This window comes from Nematostella vectensis, chromosome 1, assembly GCF_932526225.1.
Source record: "Nematostella vectensis chromosome 1, jaNemVect1.1, whole genome shotgun sequence".
Taxonomy (NCBI): domain Eukaryota; kingdom Metazoa; phylum Cnidaria; class Anthozoa; order Actiniaria; family Edwardsiidae; genus Nematostella; species Nematostella vectensis.
In genome coordinates, this window is record NC_064034.1 from 7,446,347 (window position 1) to 7,467,571 (window position 21,225).

Genomic DNA, 21,225 nt, shown 5'->3' on the forward strand with positions numbered 1-21,225 from the left:
CTATTCCCAGAGATATAAAATTACGTGGACAAAGATGAATTTCACAGAGCGAGTTATGACTTGTGTGTGTCCAGATGTGTCTAGTGACCTATTTTCCGGAGGTCGGGAATAGCTTTAGAATGTGAGAAAACCATTCCTAGGTCAGTGAATATACTTGGCCAAGCCCCTGCCAACTCCAACAACCAGACGTTATTTCAAATGGATTGTTGTCAAACGTTTTCACAAAACCACTACAACCTTCGTGTTCTAAAATATTTATTATCTATTTGAGGAACGATTCAAAATTAATTCCGTCAATAGTAACAACAATTCTTTTTTCAATGACCAAAATGTTCATTGTTAGAAAATATATTTTTGTCTAAAATATTTGCCAGTTATTCTTTTGTAACAATGAGAAAAGTACATAATTAAGGCAATCAACAACTACGTCTTCTGATCTATGAATGTCAACCCCGTTTAAGACAACTTTATAAACTGTTGTAGTCCTGATTCCATAGGATAACAGTTTATTGAGAAACGTTATCCTAATTCTCAGGTTGTCTCCAAATCTCCTTTGACTTGGTTTCTGGCGCTGTCATTCGAACGTCACAGGCCAATCGTTTTCTTGCTTTAATGTTGCCCAATAGGCATCCGACTTTGTAAACCGAGAAGATCTGCACGACCCATCATGTTCCTGATCATAATAAGTGTATATGACGACGCACAATTATTAAGGAAGCAAAGGCATCCCCTATTGTGATCAGCAACAAGAAAGCAGTATAGAAAATAGATGCACGAGTCTGTGCCAAACTACCTCAAAATAGAAGTCCTTTTATTTAATGAACTAACTAATGCTTATTACCTCTTTATAGTTTACCTAAATAATCATTTATTATTGCGCATGAATAACCCCTTGATACCCGAACTATATTTACAAACCTCCTTCACTATCCCTACTCTTCCACGGAATCATGGTCTATACCTACATTGATGTCTTGAGAACAGCAACAGCTGAGGTAAAATCATAATGCCTAATGCAAGTAGTATTTATATACATCCGCAATCGTAACCGGAAGGAAAATAGGGGTCCTAATCTGTCGCTTAGATAATCTTCAATCGATTGATACAAAATATATTCTCACTGTTTCATACCCAACGCATGATCAGAAATGATGATTCTGTAGCTACACTCTCTGCGCAATTTTAGTATAAAGCAATTTTTTTGTCAACAATGGAAGCTTAGTACCCTCGAAGACGTCTAAAGCTGAGTGTCGTCTGCTACCGAGCCACGGCTGTCTCTTCTGTTTTCCTCTGTTGATGGCTTTTCCGAGCCTATGGAGCCCGGGCGATGACCGCGTGCGGCCTGGGCGGCATGCAGTGACGCAAGCAGATCACTTCCGGACTCTCCTCTTGACGGTGGGTTGGGCCGACCCCCCTTAGGCTTGGGCTTAACGGCGGGCGGGACTTTCGGTGCAACAGATGACCTCGGGCTCAAGGGTGGGTCTGGGAAGGTGTCTGTTCCCTCGCGTACCTGCCAGATCGGGGGTTTGGGGTAATCGTCCGATTTATCCAGTTCAAGTGACTGACTTCTCTGAGGTGACTCCTTGGGGTTGTCGAGTTTCGCCTCGAGCGCCATTCGCAGCTCCTCTTCCTCTAACACTTTGTCCAGCTCTTCAATGGAGCGATGAGGTGAAGCGCCTCGTGGAAGGGACGTGGATCGTGGTGTCTCCGCTCCCTTCCCCTCGGAGCGTTCGTCAAGTGACAAGTCATCTCTTCCCCGGGTTCGAAGCGAGCGTTGTCTATTTACAATGTCATCTGTGGAAATGGCAGGTTTAAAACCTGAAACCCCCAACGGCGTCCCGACAGGGGTACCTGGAATTCCAAAAGGAATCCCAACTGGGGTAGAGGTCTTAGGAGGTGCGCTTATTTCTTCTATAGGGGGTTGTGGACACGGCCCCACAGGACTTCCACGATCATTGGCACTGTCGTGCCGCTTCTTTAACGAGCCCTCCCGTTTAGGAATCCTAGGAGGACCGTTCAAGTCTTTTGCTCTATGTGACTCTCCTCCACTCAATGATCTGGATAGATCAGTCTGGGGCGAGAACATGCTGTCTCCTTCGGTTGAATCAGGGTCCTGAATTTTGATGTAAGAAGCCGGTACAAAGCCGTCCGAGTCGCCAAGCGTTCCGTCCCACCAGTCATCATTAAAGCGCTTGAAGACGCGGATTATATCACCCTTTTTGAACGAGAGTTCTTTGGATGAACGGGCCGAGTAGTCGTACAGCGCAGCAGCGTCTCTGGGCTCGAAATCTGAGAAGAAAGACAACTTTAGATTGTGTTGGAAGGCTATTTATACACTTTCTATGGAGGCTATCAGCGACTTCAAAGCTTACGGCGGGATTCAACAGGAAGCTCAAAGTAGCCTGTTTTATGGCCGTGGATAGATTTAAAAGGTCATATGAACTAGGGCACATGCGTCTCGGACAAAAATAGACTATTGATGACTTTCAGTGGATAATCGTGTGATACATTTCTGATACATTACGTTACAGACATATAATGAGATCGGAGCTGATATTTGACAATGACAATTTGTCTTATGCGTTTTACGTTTGAATTAGGCATATTCGCGTCTGATATATGGAAGTAGGCATATTCGTGTCAGATTCACTGTCTCTCCTATGCACTTACCCTCCTCGCTGTCACTCTCTTCAGTCTCCGAAAGTCTCGGCCCATCCGTGTCAAAGTCATTCTGAGGGAAGACTTGATCGTAGTTCTTAATGATCACTTCCATCATGCCGTTGACGTGACTCTGATATGTGATCATATCTTGCTCGCTAGGGATTCGCAGCAGAGTAGGGCCAAACACCACTGCCAAGTTATGTGCATCCATCTTGTTCTGCTCACTGTGTTCACTCACCCTACGAAACACGACGACACGATTTAGCTTTTCCAACCTTTCGGTGGTTGAAAGAGTTCGCAGTTCGCAGCTACTACTCTACTACAAAGAACATTACATCATAATGCGTAAGCGTGAAAAATACAGGGAAGAGTGGGCTACAAGTATTTTTAGCGACCACTTAGTACGATAGTACGATTGACCTGTGCTTAACAGGACAAACCTTAAAGCGACGACAAGAAAAGAAGAAAACGCGCATTTTTTTGACGAGAGAACGGGCGTTCAATGAACAAATGGAACTAGTAAGGAAACAATAAGAGCAAAATTAAACAAGGTGTACACAGGGAATAAACTTACTGCTTGAGAAACTTAAACAGATATTTCATAACGCGGTTGACACTGTCTGGTAGCTCATTGATGACACACGTTACTTGCCGAATAACATCTTCATTGGTCGGAAACCCTGGAAAAAGGAAAGGACCCCAGTTACTACAAACCTTACACCCGAGACAAATCCAAGGACAGCAAACCAAAAACTAGATGGCTTCCCTAGAGTACGAAAGTACTGTTATTATGACAGTCCTGAGAAAGTACTTTTGCCAAGGATGTAGCCACAAGAAAGTCGATGAATGGGCGCTAATAATGTTCAGATGGAAAGTAAAGACATGTTCAGTAGACATTTCCAAAATAAATGTCGATATTGAAAAGATTGAATGTGCATAGAAAATGTCCATAGAATCTTAAGAGGCAATGCGCAGAAGACATGCCAAGGAGGCTAGCTACATGTAGGTGAACATGTTCAGACGACCTGAGGAATGAAAAGAGGGCAAGTCAAAGAAAACGTTCAGAAAACATGATCAGAGGACATGTTTAGAGGTAATGGAAAGAGGGCTTGTCCAAGAAAATGTTTAGAAAATATGTTCAGAGGACATGTTATCTTTAGAGGACATGACAAAAGAGTATTCAGATAGGGCGTTCCAGAGAAAACACGATCAAAGAAAGAAAGAAAGGTTGATGCTCCCAGGAACTCTCAATGAAACACAAGCAGGCCCGTACTTAGGAATTTCCTTTGGAGGGGAGGGGGGGGGGGGGGGGGGAAGGGGTGCGAAATCCAAAAAAGTGGACCTAATTTTTCCGGGGGAGAGGGTGGGGGAGGAGTGAGTTCTCTAATAAAAATCTGACTACCCCCGAAAAAACAAAAAGGGATTTTTTTTATGCCTTTACAGTATCTCCACGGGACGTTTATTATTGTTAGATTTGGCTACATACCAGATTGATCTAACTTATGCTTTATAGTTTTGCTACAAATAGCACGCAGCTATTGAGAACCGAAAGTGGACTTTCGGCCGTTGTGTGCGGGTACGGGCCTGACAAGTAAAGTAGTACGGATTGGCAACAAGGCCATTACTACGCGTATTAGTCCCACTGCGACTCACGTGACGCTTCTATGAATTGCTGGTAATGCGAGCTTGGGAAGAGAGGGTCCTCAAGTTCACGGAAGTAGACTCGAAGCAGACCCGCCACGGCGTTGATATCCTTCCAGTGGTTAAGCCCGGCCAAGGGGTCTCGACCTATTTACACAATGCAACATATTTGTGAAAGTTTTACTATTTCACTTAGAGTTACTATACACCAAAAACTGGAATTCGACTCTGCCAAATTCTCGTCTTTAATAATATTGAAAAATCAATAACCAGTTGGACGTTTTCGCAAGATTTTTGTAAGAACGTTGCGATTGGCCACTAAATTTGAATACTTTTTTTGTCAAAAAACATACCACATTCGAACAGCTGCTTCATGTCATTGATATCGGTCGAAGATCCAGAGAGGCGAAAGATTCCAGGGTGATCTAGGCCTGTTGAAGCATAGAACAATGGAAAATAAGTTTTAACATATCAGAGGACCTTATTTTAATTTCAAGAAGCTTACCAAATCTCTTGATAAATCGCACACAGCTTTCAACAACTTCTGGAATCTCCCTTCCTGTTATCTGTTTAATAGAAAGTTGAAAAGAATTTGCTGTCTTTGTTTGGTACATAGAATGTGACATTCAGTATGCAATATTCTCTGAATAAAGGGCATTTATTAATATTAGGCAGTTACACTTGACGGCTGGCATTCCTGTTGCAAAATGTATGAAAAATAATTTTAAAGGTTTCCTCGTCTATTTGTTAAAGTTGTAGGCAAATACCTACAAAGCTTGAATGAGAGGGCCAAAACTTTTTCAACCTTTTACTGGAATATGTGGTTTCAATGTCAGCTAACCTTAAGGTATTGTTCTAGATTACATCCAAAGATCTTGGTCTTCTTCTGAATTGACTCAAGAATCTTGGCTGTCTTGGCAGAGTTAGCACTGACCATCATCTGCCTATGAGTCGCTCTCCTACAAAACACAAGACATTAAAAAACTAGGCTATATCATTGTCAGAGGAATGTTCAAAAGGACATTTTCAGATAACTCCAATATGGAACATTTAGCAACCAGACAATATTATCTTTTCTTAAAAACAATAACAGAATGAGATTTCCCTTCAATGCTGGATAAATATCCGCTGCAACAAACGCACCTTCTACCAACTGTGTCCTCTGTAACTTCACCTATAACATAAGTAAAAGAACTTTAATTTTTGGATGTGATAATATGCCGTACTGCTTTATTCACATTGGAGGTAAAAATGAAATAAAATATACATTTCAAGTAATCAAACGTTTTGCACAAATAAAATAAATCAGTGTGTTAGTAAAAATAAAGGCTTAAAACTTTAAAATCTTTCATTTGGGGAAAAAGAAACTATTACAGATACAATTATTTTGTTAGCATACACTGTAGTTATTAGGTCATAATCAATTAAACTTCAATTAAACTATACATATACTCAGTTAATATTTTTAAAATGTTGTAAGGTGTGTACATCAGAACGTTTAATTTGGAGAAAAAGTGAAAAACAAAAGTATTTTGTGTTACAGTATAAGCATGTAATACATCAACTAACTCACCTAAAGTCTTAACTAGAGTCTGATTCTCTGCTGCAATTCGGATTTTTAGACTACTTGTCATAATATATTCTCTGAGTTTCTGAAAGGAAAGAAATAGCACATTTTCAGAAAAAGACATTGTCTTTTCATGCATGATGAATTGTGAAAATGGAAATTAAATGTCCAACTAAAGGGTGGATCTTTGCATCCATGCCCCTCTCACCCCTAACACAAAACTTCATGTTTGTCTTCCTCTGCAAAACAAAAGTAATAAAGAAATTGGCTTACCGTGACATAGTACATCTCAAGGTCATCGCTGCTGTTCTTGATGGATTGACAGTTCATTACACCAGTCACCATGTCTGTCTCACCATTTGCCATTTTATTCATCTCCAAGTCCCACTGCTTGTACATCTCTTTCAGGGCATCTGCCGTAGCTTCCACTGTCTTGTGGATCTGTGGCATAAGGCAGAAATCAAGTACTCTCCTAGAGTTGATGAGCAATAATGATGCAAACAGAGCTTACATTGCTGGCCAAAACAACCAACATTGCTGGCACAGCTATAACTTAAAGACCCCCTCTCCAGTGAAGTCTATTGAGTGCAACATGTTTAGGGAGGAACCTTAGTCATATTTTTCTTCTGAGGCGAGGTGCTTATTCAGGGGAGGTGTTTATTCAACCAATTACAATAATGAAACATGTTGTGTAAACAGTAATGCTATGTGCCTCTTCAAGAAATGACAGCAGTGTTCATTCATGTTCCCCATTATTTTGCTTCTTATTCAGTTACTCCCTATTATAGACTATCAGAGTTTCAACCAAGGGTGCCAGGGTAATAGGTACCAATCCTTATGTGGCTACCTTACCTCGTCTGTCTCAGCTTTTATCTGCTTCAGTCTTTCAAACAATTCGCAGTGGAAGTCAACAATATCAATCTGCTGTGGTGTAATCTGACATGACTAAACAACAAATTATAATGAATGAGAAAATGGCTTAAAAACACTAATGCACAAGAAATTATACTGTGTAGAAAACGCCGGTACTCAGAATTGGCATAGCTGAAGATGCACAGTCTTAGGTATTATTATATTGAAAAAACGGCATTTGACGATCCTTCTATAAGAAATGACCCACTATATGGCTGCCTGAGTACCCTGAACACCCCCTGTGGAAAATATCTATAAGAACTAAGCCTTTAAAATGGAGAATATCATATATACTGTACCTCCTCTTCGGAGTATGGAAGATACTGAAACTTGAAGGGTATAGCAAATATGGAAAGATTATCTTCAAAGAAGTATTTCTTGTCCAAATCAGGATTAATAGTGAGCTTGGCCTCTTGAACAACATTCATAGAGTGGATGGTGGCTGCTGAAGCATTTGTTTCTGCTTGGGTGTAAGCTGCAATTGCTCTTTCAAATGAATCATGGAAGTTGAAATCAAAGCCCTGGGAATCGAAAAAGGTAAACCTTAGTCATTACCAAGAAGATGATTAACGAATTTCTGACTTGAATTATAATTGATATAAAATTTGCAGTGGCTATATGCCCGACAGTCGGGAAAGGTCCTCAATAGACTTAATTCCTGACAGTTTTTGATTTATTTAAATAAGCCAGTAAATTGTCGACCTACTGAGTTTAAATTATTCTATATTTTGTTAAGAAAGGGCAAAACAATCTAAGTTCAGCTTTGTTGTTTGTTGTTGTCAAATGTTTTTGTTGTCTATGTACACTATAAAATCGTAATTTTACTGCCATTTATTTTAGTGCCAATATGCTGCTAAATGTTGGAAGTTCTCAATTTGCTAAAATATAACGGTAGATTGTCAATCTTGTGAGTTCAATGTATTCTATACAGTAGTAGTTTAGACAGGTGAAGCTAATCTGATCTTTATTTGTTAGAACTGATTGTTTTTTGTTGCTTGTATACAATAATAACACCTTTCTCAAATGTGTTATTATTGTAGCAGATAAAATTCAAGTGTTACTAAAATAGCGATTTTATGGTGTATACAAGCAAGGAAAAATATAAAATTCTGACAACAAAGGGCAATTCAGATTCACTTGCCTTTTCCAACAAATATACAATACTTTTAGCTCACAAGGCTGACAACTTACCATAATATTTTTGTAAATTGAAAACTGCCAACATTTAGCAGCATGTAGTAGAAAATTGGCACTAAAATTATGATGTTATGGTGTAGATAGACGGAGAAAAACATTCACAAACCGAAAACAAAGCTCAACTCAGATTAGCTTGTCCTTTCTAAACAAATATATAACACTTTGTACTTACTAGATTGACAATTTATTGGCATTTAGTCCATTGAGGACTTTTCCTAACTGTCAGGCATATAGCCACTGCATTGAAAATTAGGGTGACTGCAAATAAATGAGCCGGGATTCTTATATTAAGTATTATTTCTCTACATTGTGAGTTTATAAAGTACTACAATTCAATTGTGGATGGATGTTTGAAGAATACTGTATTCTAAAAGGTACATAGTGTACATAATAAGAAAGTTGGCTGATTGACATTCTTTAAGAACTGAAAGGTATCCTTACTTCTTAACACATGTTTACAACTGTTACTTACATCCACAAGATCCCCAAGGCAGTTGGTGTAGTAATATTGCAGGAAGCTATTGGTGGACTTTAAAGCCAGCACATACTCATTCTTTGCCTTGACACTCTTTCTTTTGTTCTCAGAATATCTCTGCTGGTGCTGAAGGAGATAATAACACTGGTTAAGACTTTCTCAAATTATTCAGTTACCCAGTTATTGTACCTTAAACTGAAAGGGAAGGTGGGGGTAATTGCTGGTGGTAAATGCTGTACTTTAGCTTTAGATGGGGGCATTATGGTTATAATAGAGTTCTTACCTTTTCCTTTTGTTTTGTCATCTTCTCATTTTTCCTACCCGACTCTTCTGATTTAGAGAGGGCTATCTCTGTACTCTTTAGCTTCGATTCAGCAGTTTTGCTTTCACCAAACATTGTGTGGTACTTCCGGAGTTTCTGGAAATCAATTCACCCAGTATAGATTGTAATCTACTGTACGGGGCGGAACCAGAAATTCCAAAAAGGGGGAGCTGAAGCAAGGGTTCCAAGGGAAAGGGGGGGATTTATTGTTCTTCCATCGGAAGAAGTCTTATATTTCTTGTTATTTTTTTCTGCCAAATGTCTGAAAAAAGGGGGGCAGGGGCAGGCTCGGCCCACCCCCCCCTAGATCGCCCCCCCTAGATCGGCCCCCCCTAGATCGGACCCCCCCCTAGATCGGACCCCCCTAGATTGCCCCCCCCCCCTAGATCGGCCCCTGAAATACTTTTTGTACAGTAAGATGTATGTGTACTGTTTTGTAAAAAAAGAAAAGAAAAAGTGAATGAATGATATGATATTGGAGATAATGATTCTCACAAAATTACAGTATATACTACAAGACCATTCCATGACTACCATACTTTACATGACCTACCCTTTGCAACTCATGGACAGTTTTGCAAAGTTCATCTTGCAGAATCAATCCTGCCTCTCTACACTGAAAGATAAATTGATAAAATTCACAAACAACAACAACAATAATAATACAATATTAAAATAAAAGGAACAGACCATTTTATATTTGAGTCAGTAATGAAAACCTTAAAAAAAATAAGCAAGCCAAAATCTCAATTGAACAAAAAATCTTTGGGTAAAAGGGACATAAGATAAATATTAAGAGAGAAAAAATGCTTCCTCCCTCAGATATTAAATGGTTGATTCCTAACAATAACAACAAAAAGAAAACACTAAAGCTGAAATAGTAGAATCACAAAACAAAACAACTACCTTCTTTGATATTCGCTGATAGTCATCGCTCATGGACATAAATCTATTTGCAATATTATTAGCCAGATTATCACTGAAGCTCTGGCGTTGTTTGGCTCTGTTTTTTGTCTCAACCAGTAGTTTGTGCCACACATCCATTGTTGTAGACCTCTCTTTCCTAGAAACAATAAGAGTTCATGTTACCCCTAGTATATCAATTATGTATTTTTCACTCAAAAGCAATGAATTCAAGTTGCATTTTATTTTTCACAACCAAAATCACATGGCAACCTATGCCCATACCAAATGAAGAAAGTTAATGAAGTTAATGAAACTTTAAAGCACCTTTGGGCTTTGAATTTCTGCAGTCTGTCTAGGAATCTGTCAGAAAGGCGATCGAGATTCTTGCTGTATTCTGTTTCAACTTCAGACATCTTTTTGCAGTATTCCTGCAGATCTGCCAGGAACAGCACCTTCCCTTCAGTACGTGCATCATAGCCTTTTAGTTGCTCGCTCAGCAATTGGCGGATTTCTGTAATTAAAAGAATTAGCATTAATTCATCAAATGGAAGATTTTATAAGCTTTTTGCAATCTCAACTATAATCTAGAAGTGAAAATTTAGACACAGTTGATTTACTTATTGTTTTAACTTCTTTCCTATTCAGCAATGCAAGAAGTCTTTAATTTTTTTAGACTTCCGTATTCACTCGAATAAGCGCCCCATCGCTCATTAAATTTTTGACTGTCAGATGGGGTGCTTATTCAGGGGGAGGCACTTATTTAAAAGGGCAAATTTCGAACAAAAGGCCAAAGTGTTTTTATTCATTTAATATTAGTTTTATACTACATCAGTTTCTTTACTCTATATCATTATTACAACTTGAAGCAGCTTTTTTCAATTTTCATCCATTAAATGTTCTCTTTCCCTTTCTATGAGCTCCAGTGCTTTTTTAGAACTACAATATAATATTCATTTTATTTAGTTACATAAAACCTCAGGAGGAGAGAGGGGCGCTTATTCAGGGGAGGCGCTTATAAATAGTTTTGGTTTAAAGGGGGCGTTTATTCGGGGGAGGGGCTTATTCGAGTAAATATGAGTTTAAAATTACAGTTAAACAGTTAAATGCATCTGGTTCCTTATAAATTAAAATAAAATGCAGGATGTACTGGATATACATAACATTTCATGTACAGTCTATGCTAAAATACTTCCACTTACATATATAAAAGGTTTTTATCTTTAAATATAAGTAACACAAAACACCAATAAACTCTAATTTATAAATCATGTGAATATGTGTACTCTATTCAACACATAGTACAAAAATTCATATAATATTAAATACTCACTACTAAAAAATCCAGTTGCAATTTATTCATGATCAATCACTTGAAGCACATATAAGCATACACCATTACAAACAGGAATTTTATCAAGAGCCTTATAAAGGAATGGAATCAGGAAAAAGAATCATATGACATATTTTATAAACTGATTGATGTGAACACTTACCCAAAAAGGATTTCAAATTTGTGCCATTGGTTTTTTTGTTTTGTTTTTAGGTTTATAAAGAGCACATGGTCTTATTAAGAGAGAGAAAAAAGCCTAGGGATATGCTTGGCTAACCAGCATGTGGTGATGGCTCTCGTACTCACAGTAATTGCCTTTAAAACTATTTCAGATTATAAATTAATTACAACAATCAATAAGGCTTTCAAAGGAGGGATTAATTTTTTTGAAGCAGAACAATAAAGTTTTATGAGATTATGTCTTATGAAGCTAGGCTTACAATTTATATTCCAATTCAATAAAAATATAAAAACATATTGGTATTTTTTCAACATTTTGAACTTGAATAATACATCACAATCATGGTTTATTTGGACGCCTCAAGAGCAAAGTAATACAAAAGTGAAAGCCAAGTTGACTCCTGAGGTCTAACATAAAGTCTTCTTATGCTGTTAACATATTCTTTTTCAAATGGCTTGTTATGACCTTAAAAGAGAAATAGTCCCTGAAGCTATAAAACAATAAAAACAAAAATAAAAGATTTCTAGCACCTGTATCCAAGATTTTGGAAATGAGACATGTAATTGCCTGTGACTAGACATATACATTGACATATAACAGGGCTGTTAGCTTGAAGAACATTAGAACAGTCAGTTAGTCAGGCTGACACATTCGATCTAGAAATAATGTACAACAACAAAGTCACATACAATTAAAACAGTTATTGTCCACAATAAATCAAATAACCGACTACAAGTATTTTATTTCAGTTTTATACGTTTATTCTTTTGTTTCTTAATCGCTTACGGCTCGCCTGTGCCTGTTTTATTTGGTTAATCTTCCAATCTTTGCTGAAGGACCATGATCGAAGGCTAAAGTAAAAATGTACAAATATAGCAATTCAAGTTGTCTATTACTATAATCGTGAAGTATCGATTTCTGAATACCTTTAATGATGACACAATAACAAGCACTTCTCAGCCAGGAAAGAAAGATTTTCATGTAAATACATCATTGATGAATATATAATTGAACAAACTATAACTGGGGGCTTTCGAATTGTTTGACAATCGAATGGTCAGTTTCAACTGATGCTCACGGGAAAAAAACAAAAGGGCAACTCGAAAGCGCAGAGTTTATAAATAGGATATTCAATTGGTTCTGAACATATGAATGTATTAAGTACAGTCGACAAACTGGACAATCCAGAAAAGCAAATAAAATTCTTGGTTGGCAAAGAACGCAAACAAAATCTCGCACTTCCTTTATAGGGATACAAGCTTCCTATCCTTCATCCGACGAAGCACGTCCAGTCTATATCAAACCTATGGTCTCTCCGTAAGCTCAGCATACCAGGTTTTAAAAGAAATAGGAAGTCGCTATCCGAACTCCCTAGTTGAATGGGAAATAAGAGATCACCAACAGTTTATCTTTGAAAAGATGTCGAGTTGCTCTGAAAGAATCGTCCCGATCCCATTTCAAAAGACACATGGCCTACACCGGAAAGAAAGCACATCGACAGAAGCCACATATATATATTTATACAATATAGAGTGATACTTCAAATGTGGAGACCAGCTCAAGTAGATATGATTTCGTGAGGTACCTACGCGCTTTCTTTCCTACCTTTTGTCTGGTTTTCAAATTCAACTTGGGCTGCCTTGCCCTTTTTCGTCGCCGACATTTCAGCAAGGATTCAGCCCGTGATTCGTAAAGCCATTGAACTTTTGAACAACTGGGAGGAGTTCAAAGCAGTACGAGGGTGTTCTCGTGATACAGGACCCTAAGATCAAGCAATCCACTTTGTTTTCCACTGCTAAAAGACCAAAGAAATAACATCAGTTATGCCGGAAGAAAAACATTGCTTTACTGCGAGCCAGCCGAGGCCAAATCATTGCCCAGGCTTGCTCGGTTAACATGCATACGAGGCTATATTTTCTTTCGGGGAAACGGGAGAAAAGAATTCGTTATTATCACAAGGGGAGGGGAGGCTAGGGAATTCTAGTGCTAAGGAATAGAAGTTATCCTTCAGCATGAAATGATCAAAAATAAAAGACGCCAATGATTGATGTTTTTTAAATGTAGTAGTTTAGCTCAAAATGAGGTGACTGTTCTTTAGATATTTTAGTTGTTTTTTCTCAACACAGTGTAGAGGGGGTGGGGGCTTTAGCCTACTCATTATATGACAGACTTTTCGTAATTTTTTCTAACTTATCCTTCTTCATCATATATTTCACCCCCTGTACTAAATATGCTGCATGCCCCTTGATGGTGCCTTTTACTTCTGTTCCAGTAGGCTCCTGAAGGATGTGATGTTGAAATCCTGTTTTTTAATAGCTGCTATTGTTCAACTTTTCTGGCTTCCTAGTCACCATTTTTTCCAAGCCCTTTCCTGGTAGTGGAAATCCTGTCCCTGGTAATCCAAAGCTTCTTGGCCAAAAATAAAGGTCTGTTTCACCTTTTCAGGCCCTAGTGTACTGCAATTTTCAATATAAAGCAAACTCTTGATGGCAATTTCAATGGTTAAATCAAATTCTTGAAATATATTCATTGGCTGACTCTGAAATTGTCACCTCTCCACAAGGTGCTGGCCAGTAAAAAGGCACCAGGTGCAATTTCAATAGAATTACAAAAGTCAGAAGCCAGTTAAACAGTTGGAAATTGTTGATAAGGGATCTACTTTTCCTTCTGATCATTAAACTATTTCGGGACTCATCCATGTACATTCTTGTGTACTTGATGACAAATAAAAATGTCTATCTATATGATCCCCCAAACAAACAAAGCCCATCACCACCCTACACTGGAATACACCTTGATGTACACAATATTATGGTTGAAGCTCATGAATAACCACATAATTGTGAAACAATCTTCTAGTAGCTATAAGAGGAGTTGTTTCTACATTTCTAGGCTAAACATATAACATACTTGAAAAAGAACCAATGGTAAAAAATAATTTATTGTGCAAAACAAGGGTTGTACAAAGTATATACTGAAGCTCTCCTCAGAATAAACTCATTGTGTAAGGAAATGAAATAAACTTATTGTGTAAGCAAATGATGAAAAAGCAGAATGTTAGGAAGGAATATATTTACATGATTGTGTAGGAACCTGTTGTTGCCCAAACAATCATGATGTTTGATTAACAGTAAAATATTTTCCTACTACAATTGTAGTAAACTTAGTAGAAGTTCAATATTCTCCTATTATTGCTGTAGTAAGTTGTTAAATGAAAATCTGTTATTTCTTCCCAGACTTCTTGATCCCACCTGCCGCTGTGAAAAAAATGGAAATAGAAATTAGAAATCCAAAGATATCAACCATTTAAGAAAGAGAATAAAACGTTTACATAATCTGAATTCTAATGCTTGGCAAAAGTTAGACCTTAAAAAGTACAAATAGAGTTTTCTACATCTGATATAGATCCAAAGAAAGTTACTCAGCCTCTAAAATCTGGACAAGGATTTTGAACAAAACACGTTCAAATCACCCTTTGTCTTGCTTATATGAGAAAATACCCTCTCCCTTAGGGTATGAATGGATAAAAATAGCCTTGAAGTCTAGAATATGTGATAAAAGTAGAATAAATACAAAAAGCCCAAATAATCGTGTTTATAAACCAGAAGGTTTATGAACAGGGCAGAACTCTTATCAAAGACGAAAATTTGGCGTTCCAGTTTTTGGTGTATTGTGTAGCAAGTATACCCATTGGTCCTTTCTTGGCAGCTTTGGATTTTGCCTCTTCTAATGCCTTTTTCTCCTCTTTCTGCTTTTGCTTGAAAGCAATATCTTCCTGTACAAAACAACAAGAATACAGTATAGCGATTTCAAAAAAATGCTTCTACTTTTGATTGCAGACAGATGGTGCTTATTAGAGAGTGCCACTTTAAGAAATTCACTCATTTGATAGAGAAAATGCTACAGTCTCAAGTATGTACACATCAAGAAACCTATTTCACTGCCAGTTATTCCTTAAAGAAACATGATATCTCAGGGGTAATTTCTTCAGGAAAGGGGGTGCTAGAATATTAAACATATCGCAGGAGGAAAGCTTCCATTTAATCCTTTTAATCAAAATCTAGTCCAAATAGGGAGTGAGGAGGGGGAGGGGGGAGGGGAGGTATAAAGGAGCAACTTCAAGGTACACGTCCACATAGAGTCCATGGGACTTCATACCTCGATTTCTATATATCGAGCTAGTAACTATAAAGATAATGCAAATAAGTGGAGAGGCACTCCCAAGTTTAGCCAAAGTGGAATGAATCAAGCACAGAGAGATGCTCTCATTTTCATATCGCTTAAAAATCTTAAATTAGATGTCGGTCCTTTCCAATATAGATTTCAATATATCCTATTATCTCTTGATATCAGATTACAGCTAGAATGTGAAAAATACGGACAAAAACGAACGACACATCAAGAAATAGTATAAGAAAAGAAAATCACTCTCAATGGAGCTCACAAACCTCACAATCATCACCGCCTTTCTTTTTCGGCTGTTTTAAAGGCTTTTTCTTTCCTCCTGAAACGATTTAGCAAACCAGTGAGCCAACCCGATCGCTTTATAAACATAAGAAACACATCTGAATGCTTTTTTGCAAAAAAAATCTTTACCTTCTCGCCCAGACATTTTGAAAGCAACGTGCAAAAGTTTCTAAAGGCCCGCGATGGTATTTTATCGCGCTTGTCTATTGGTTTATTTGCCAACGACCCAATCAGAAGCTATGTTATATACACCAGTGCCCTCAGCGGTTTTTTGAAGTCACGTGACCGCGGCACACCACGAACAAGATTCAAGATGGCGGCTACCGGAGCATTTCTCCGTGGGGCTGTTTTTCAGCCAAAATCATGGTAAAAATTGCAAGATATCCTTTACAAATATCACCTATGAATAGCTTGTATGTTGAAAGCTTTCACTATATTCCGAGCAATTAAAACCTTTTGTATAATTTTTCTTTTGCAGCGGTGTAAGAAACATGGCCACCCTGAAGGATAGTGAGTAAAAAGATTTTACTCATGTACTAAATACACGTTATTGGAAGTAACAGTGTTTAGATCTTCGTAGAATAAACTGAAAGTGATCTAACATTTTAGTTGTTAATCTTCGCAAAGAGAGCTCTGCGTCCGTTTGTCTTAGCAAATATTTGTTTGACTTTTTATTCATGAATATTTCTATCCATTTGTGCAAGATTTCCAAGGTTTTGAAATTTTCTTACCTCGAGTTTTATCTTGAAATTTAAGATTTTGTCATTTTTAGTCTCCCTTAGATTGAGGTCAGTGAAGAATATCCAGAAAATCACCAAATCAATGAAGATGGTGTCAGCGGCCAAATTTGGTCGCGCTGAGAAAGAGCTGAAATCAGCAAGAGCCTACGGAGATGGTGCTACTGGTTCGTATACCTCTGTTCAAATATGAAGTAAAAGCTTGGTACAACAATATAGCAAGGGACAGAAAAAAATATGTTGGGATTGATTGTTTATGGTATATAAATCAGGCCAATTGTTTGGCCAAGGTATTGGTTGCTAATGCACTAGTCAATTGATGTCCTCCCCCTACCTTCTGTCTTCTGTCTCACTGCAAAAATCAGAAGACTCACACAAGAATTTGTTTAACACCTCCAAATCAGCAGCATAACACATGAATTTATTAAACATCTACAAATCAGAAGACTTACACAAGAATATGTTAAGCATACACAAATCAGCTGAAGATCTGTTTGGGATGCACAAATCAGAAGTCTCTCACACAGGTTTGTTTGGCATGTACAAAACAACACCTCTCCTTACTACTCACCTTAGAAATAATCTTCGATTCAATTGATCCAGAAGAGTATTCAGTTTTTATAATTTACCCCTGGGGTGGTGATATTCTCCTTTTAAATTGTACTTGCATGCCAAGGTGTTCACTGCATTTCACTTCCATGAAGGTAAATGCCCCACTAAAGTAATTAGATTTCCCTTTTCACTTGTCAGAATACAGTACTGATTGCTTTTTAGAGACTCACTGTGTCTATGTATGAAGAGTGTCCCAATTTGTGTTTCCAAGCCCAATAATCATAGCCCCTTGTCACTAATGTCAATGTTGAGAGCGATTGTTCAGTGTTTTCTGATTTTTACTTAGCTAATATTCAAGGCTGACTGATTTTTACTTGGCTAACAAGCAAGATGTATTGCTGTTTTAGCATTGTATGACAAAGTGGAGATCAAACAAGAATCAGAGGATCCAAAGCACTTGATAGTCGTACTGTCTTCCGACCGTGGCCTCTGTGGTGGAATTCACTCAGGTCTTGCTAAGGCTGTCAAAGCTAGTATTGCTGGCAATCCAAGCAGGAATGTTGGCATTGTGTCCTTTGGGGACAAAACTAAGCAGATACTCTCAAGAACCCTTGGTAAGTAAAATACTTTTTCAGTAGACAACATTTGGATGGCCTTTTTGTGTGCCCCCTTTTTCACCTGTACAAAACAGTTACACACAAAAATGATTAAAAAAATTTGCAAACAAAAAATCTCAAATGAGAGCTATTTTCTATAGGCATTTGTATGGCTGTACACACCCTTTTACAGTTCTACTGCTTTGCCTTCAGGTAAAAACATGCTGATGTCTTTCATGGATGTCGGCAAGAAGCCTCCACTTTTCTGTGAAGCAACATTTTTGGCTCAAGAAATCCTGGATGCAGGATTCGACTTTAACACAGGAGACATGTTCTACAATGTATTCAGGTAATGTACAGTACACCAACAGGATGACTAATTTGTTTATATATTCTGTCTAGGCATGTGCTGAAAAATGGGACCTTGATTAATGATATGGAACAAGAGTGTATATAAAGGGTATCTATATATAAGAATGATTACCTCAAAGTGTATTTTGCTGTTGCTAGGACACAGTATTGTGGTTGTTATACAGCAACTATTGGTATATTAAGAGTATTACTATATTGTGGTGTTCCATTTCATTAGAGGTTGATGTTTTATAAGTGGATAGAAGTTTGCTCAACCTTTAGGTGTACTAAACAAAGTCGGACCCAATTTTTATTTGTCACTAATTGTATGTGCATATATCCTTGTAGGTCTGTAGTTTCATTCAGGGCAAGCACCAAATCCATCTACTCATTTGACAACCTCAACAATGCAGCCTCAGGTCAGATATAAAACTGCAGTTCACTGTGTGTTTGTTATTTACTTCTTGGTGTATTATTTCCTAATATCAAGCCTTGTATTTTTCAAAGAGGTACTATATGCAACTATGAAAGAAATCTGACTAGTTCTAGCCAATATAACCTTACATAATGTGATGATAATGAAAATAGCTCTAATTCTAAGAAACAAAAGCCTGGCTGGACTACCAGTCTTCTGGTGTTGATGATGTATATGATGTACAGTACATACCCAGTGGGTATCAATGTATTTAAAGGTTTTACTAATTAAATTTCAGACTCTATGAGCTCATATGATGAGCTTGACTCAGAAGTGATAAGATGCTACCAGGAGTTCAATCTTGCTAGCATGCTCTTCTTTGGAATGAAGGAGCAATCATGCAGTGAACACAGTGCCAGAATGACAGCCATGGATGCAGCAACCAAGAATGCTGGTATGTACCACACAACTTTTGCTAAGTAGAAGCCCTTTACACTAGCAAACAATGCTAGCATTAACCAAGAAAGCCTACAAGAAAGATGTTGCATTAATTTATAGCTAGATGCACAGTGTTGCAACAATGACTTCAAAAGACTTCAAAAGCCCAAGCCTTGTCTGGGAAAAGTGCATAGTCACTACTTTGACCAATCAGTTATCTTCCTGTGTTCAGTCAAATGGTTTATGGCATGACAGTAAAAACAAAAAAGTAATTGATAGAATGGTGAAACTACGAATTTGGTTATTATGATAGTGTAGTTTGGAATGGAGCTTGGGGAAAATAGCGTGGAATGGAGTTATAGTAGTAGATAATGATAATGAGGTAATTTGTGCATTTGTGACTACTAACATTATGCTTTATATAGTGTACAAAAAGTCAAGTTGCAACAAAGACAGTGTGCACAAAATCCTTTAACCAACAATGCTGAGCTTTAACTGTAGCACTAATTGCACAAGGCAACAACAAAAAGACATTTTATTTAACTCTCTATTAAAGCAAACTGAGTTTGATTCCTCTGTATTCGCAGGTGAAATGATTGACAAGCTTACGCTGACTTATAACCGCACCCGTCAGGCAGTCATTACAAGGGAATTGGTGGAGATCATTTCTGGTGCTGCCGCCGTCTAGGTCCTTTTATGTAAGAAATGCAGGTTAACCCTGTCTTTGGGTTTGTAATGGAGTGAGATTAAACATGTTTTGAATTACGAATATGAGTTGTTTTATATGACTACTGGAATAGTAGCATTGTTTATTAAATAGTGTTTTCAGATCACATGCTGCCTTTGCCATCAAAAAAAATCTAGGGCACTATTTGACTTTTACTGTAGTAAAAAGATCGATATGGAATGAAACATGATGAATTATTTTGAGAATTAGCAAACTCAGTGATATCTGTTGCTAACAGTAGCCCCAGCAAAAAGACCTACTGCCTTACACACAGACCTTATGAACATAAAATATCTCACCTTTTTTCACTGGGTTGCAAAACTTTGCTAAGAGTTGATTTTGAAACTATTTGCCTGTTTAAGGTAGTTCCCTTGAATTGCACTGCGCACCACTTCTGCGCATAGTGAAAAACAAAGTCGGTTATACGGAAAAATGATATACTAAAAGAAGAAAACAGTGTCTTTTAGTGCAATCTCTAAAATGTGTAATATTGTTTGGGAATTCGGATTTTGTTAGCTCGACAAACAGAACTTAATTTTCTAAAGACTAAAGATACTCTTTTTGAAAACTAAAAGTTGGGATTTTTCCTCGCACGATTAGTAAAAACGCGTCAACTTTACGCCCCTCTGTTGTGAAAACGAGGTCGGTACCCCTATTTTTTTATTACATTTTTTGAAAGCCCTTAACTTCAATATTGTTTATGCCAATTTTAAAGAAAATCTGGGTTGTAGAACTATTTCAAGGGAATTACCTTAAGATTCGATCTACAATTCGTAGATGTAGTTCTGGTTTTCCCTCTTTGGCCTTGCAAATTATTATCTGAAGCTAGAAGTCACAGTACAGTTTTGAAATAGTAAAAATGCCATGTGTTGTCCATAGGCCTCAAGTAACTTATTTCGCTTTTCCTTTTCTTTGATTTTCTTCTTAATGAATCTTGAACGTCTAGCATGTTTTCATACAAAAACAACACCGTACACAACACTTACGTATGATCGTTCTGGCTATTTGATATACTGATCTGCCTTCATGTCTCAAGAAAATAACTATCTCAAATAATTGGCAAATGCTTTGGCCATTTGGAACCATAAGTGAGCGGAAAATGCTCAGGCTGAAACTTGTACTCCCCAAACTCGCCCCGCTATCAGAAAGGCTTCGCTGTGGGCTGTGATTGGTCAAGAGCATATTGAGTGACAGCACACTACAGCAAAAGTCAAATAGTGCTGTATATTTTTTTGACGGTGAAGGCAGCATGTGACCACGGTGAAGGCAGCATGTGACCTGAAACCGCTATAAATGATCATGTAAAATAATTTACTTGTTCCCTAGTAGATCCCCAAATTGTTCGATGGTAGTTACCGATCAACATACTGCACATTCAGCCTTTAACCTCAGCTGCACACCCATGATACACATACGCAAAGTGCAAAAGCTTCAAATGTCTTCAATCTGCAATAGCAGCAAAGAACTCTAAGTAAAGTAAATACACAATGACTTGCAGAGAGATATTGTTCAGATTTTCTTTTTTTAAACATGTACTTATGTCAGGACTTCAACCCAAAAAGTCTGCTCTTTTCGTCACACATGCCTCTAGACACTTCTTACCTATTGTCTGCACATTTGGTCACGCAATGCCTCTAGACACTTTTTGCCTATTGTCTTCACATTTGGTCACGCAATGCCTCTAGACACTTTTTACCTATTGTCTGCACTTTTTGCCACGCAATTCCTCGAGACACTTTTTACCTATTGT

At 37.7% G+C, this 21,225-nt stretch overlaps 2 protein-coding genes and 2 long non-coding RNA genes across 4 annotated transcripts; 1 reads left to right on the forward strand and 3 right to left on the reverse strand.

The window, feature by feature from the left end:
* Positions 1-238: 238 nt before the first annotated feature.
* LOC5519018 (SLIT-ROBO Rho GTPase-activating protein 1) lies at positions 239-13,077 on the reverse strand. The gene is made up of 18 exons (XM_032363943.2): positions 12,798-13,077; positions 10,006-10,192; positions 9,682-9,838; positions 9,329-9,391; positions 8,737-8,871; positions 8,451-8,579; positions 7,081-7,302; positions 6,722-6,814; positions 6,143-6,310; positions 5,876-5,954; positions 5,446-5,476; positions 5,144-5,261; positions 4,808-4,868; positions 4,656-4,733; positions 4,315-4,449; positions 3,236-3,341; positions 2,671-2,900; positions 239-2,289 (listed from the first exon to the last, which is right to left on the reverse strand). Exons 1-18 carry the CDS (start codon positions 12,853-12,855, stop codon positions 1,238-1,240), a joined length of 3,102 nt encoding a protein of 1,033 aa, XP_032219834.1. The 5' UTR covers positions 12,856-13,077; the 3' UTR covers positions 239-1,237.
* Positions 13,078-14,114: 1,037 nt separating this feature from the next.
* Positions 14,115-15,908, reverse strand: LOC125570110. The gene is made up of 4 exons (XR_007312471.1): positions 15,789-15,908; positions 15,641-15,696; positions 14,880-14,967; positions 14,115-14,449 (listed from the first exon to the last, which is right to left on the reverse strand). It is a non-coding gene; the product is annotated as an uncharacterized LOC125570110 (long non-coding RNA).
* Positions 15,903-19,517, forward strand: LOC5519014 (ATP synthase subunit gamma, mitochondrial). Its single transcript, XM_001638944.3, has 8 exons — positions 15,903-16,025; positions 16,138-16,169; positions 16,432-16,563; positions 17,356-17,562; positions 17,758-17,893; positions 18,244-18,314; positions 18,609-18,764; positions 19,336-19,517. The coding sequence occupies exons 1-8, from the start codon at positions 15,973-15,975 to the stop codon at positions 19,434-19,436; spliced, it is 888 nt and encodes a 295-aa protein (XP_001638994.1). The 5' UTR covers positions 15,903-15,972; the 3' UTR covers positions 19,437-19,517.
* Positions 17,873-20,873, reverse strand: LOC116603026. The gene is made up of 2 exons (XR_007312473.1): positions 20,791-20,873; positions 17,873-18,838 (listed from the first exon to the last, which is right to left on the reverse strand). It is a non-coding gene; the product is annotated as an uncharacterized LOC116603026 (long non-coding RNA).
* Between the last annotated feature and the right edge of the window lie 352 nt (positions 20,874-21,225).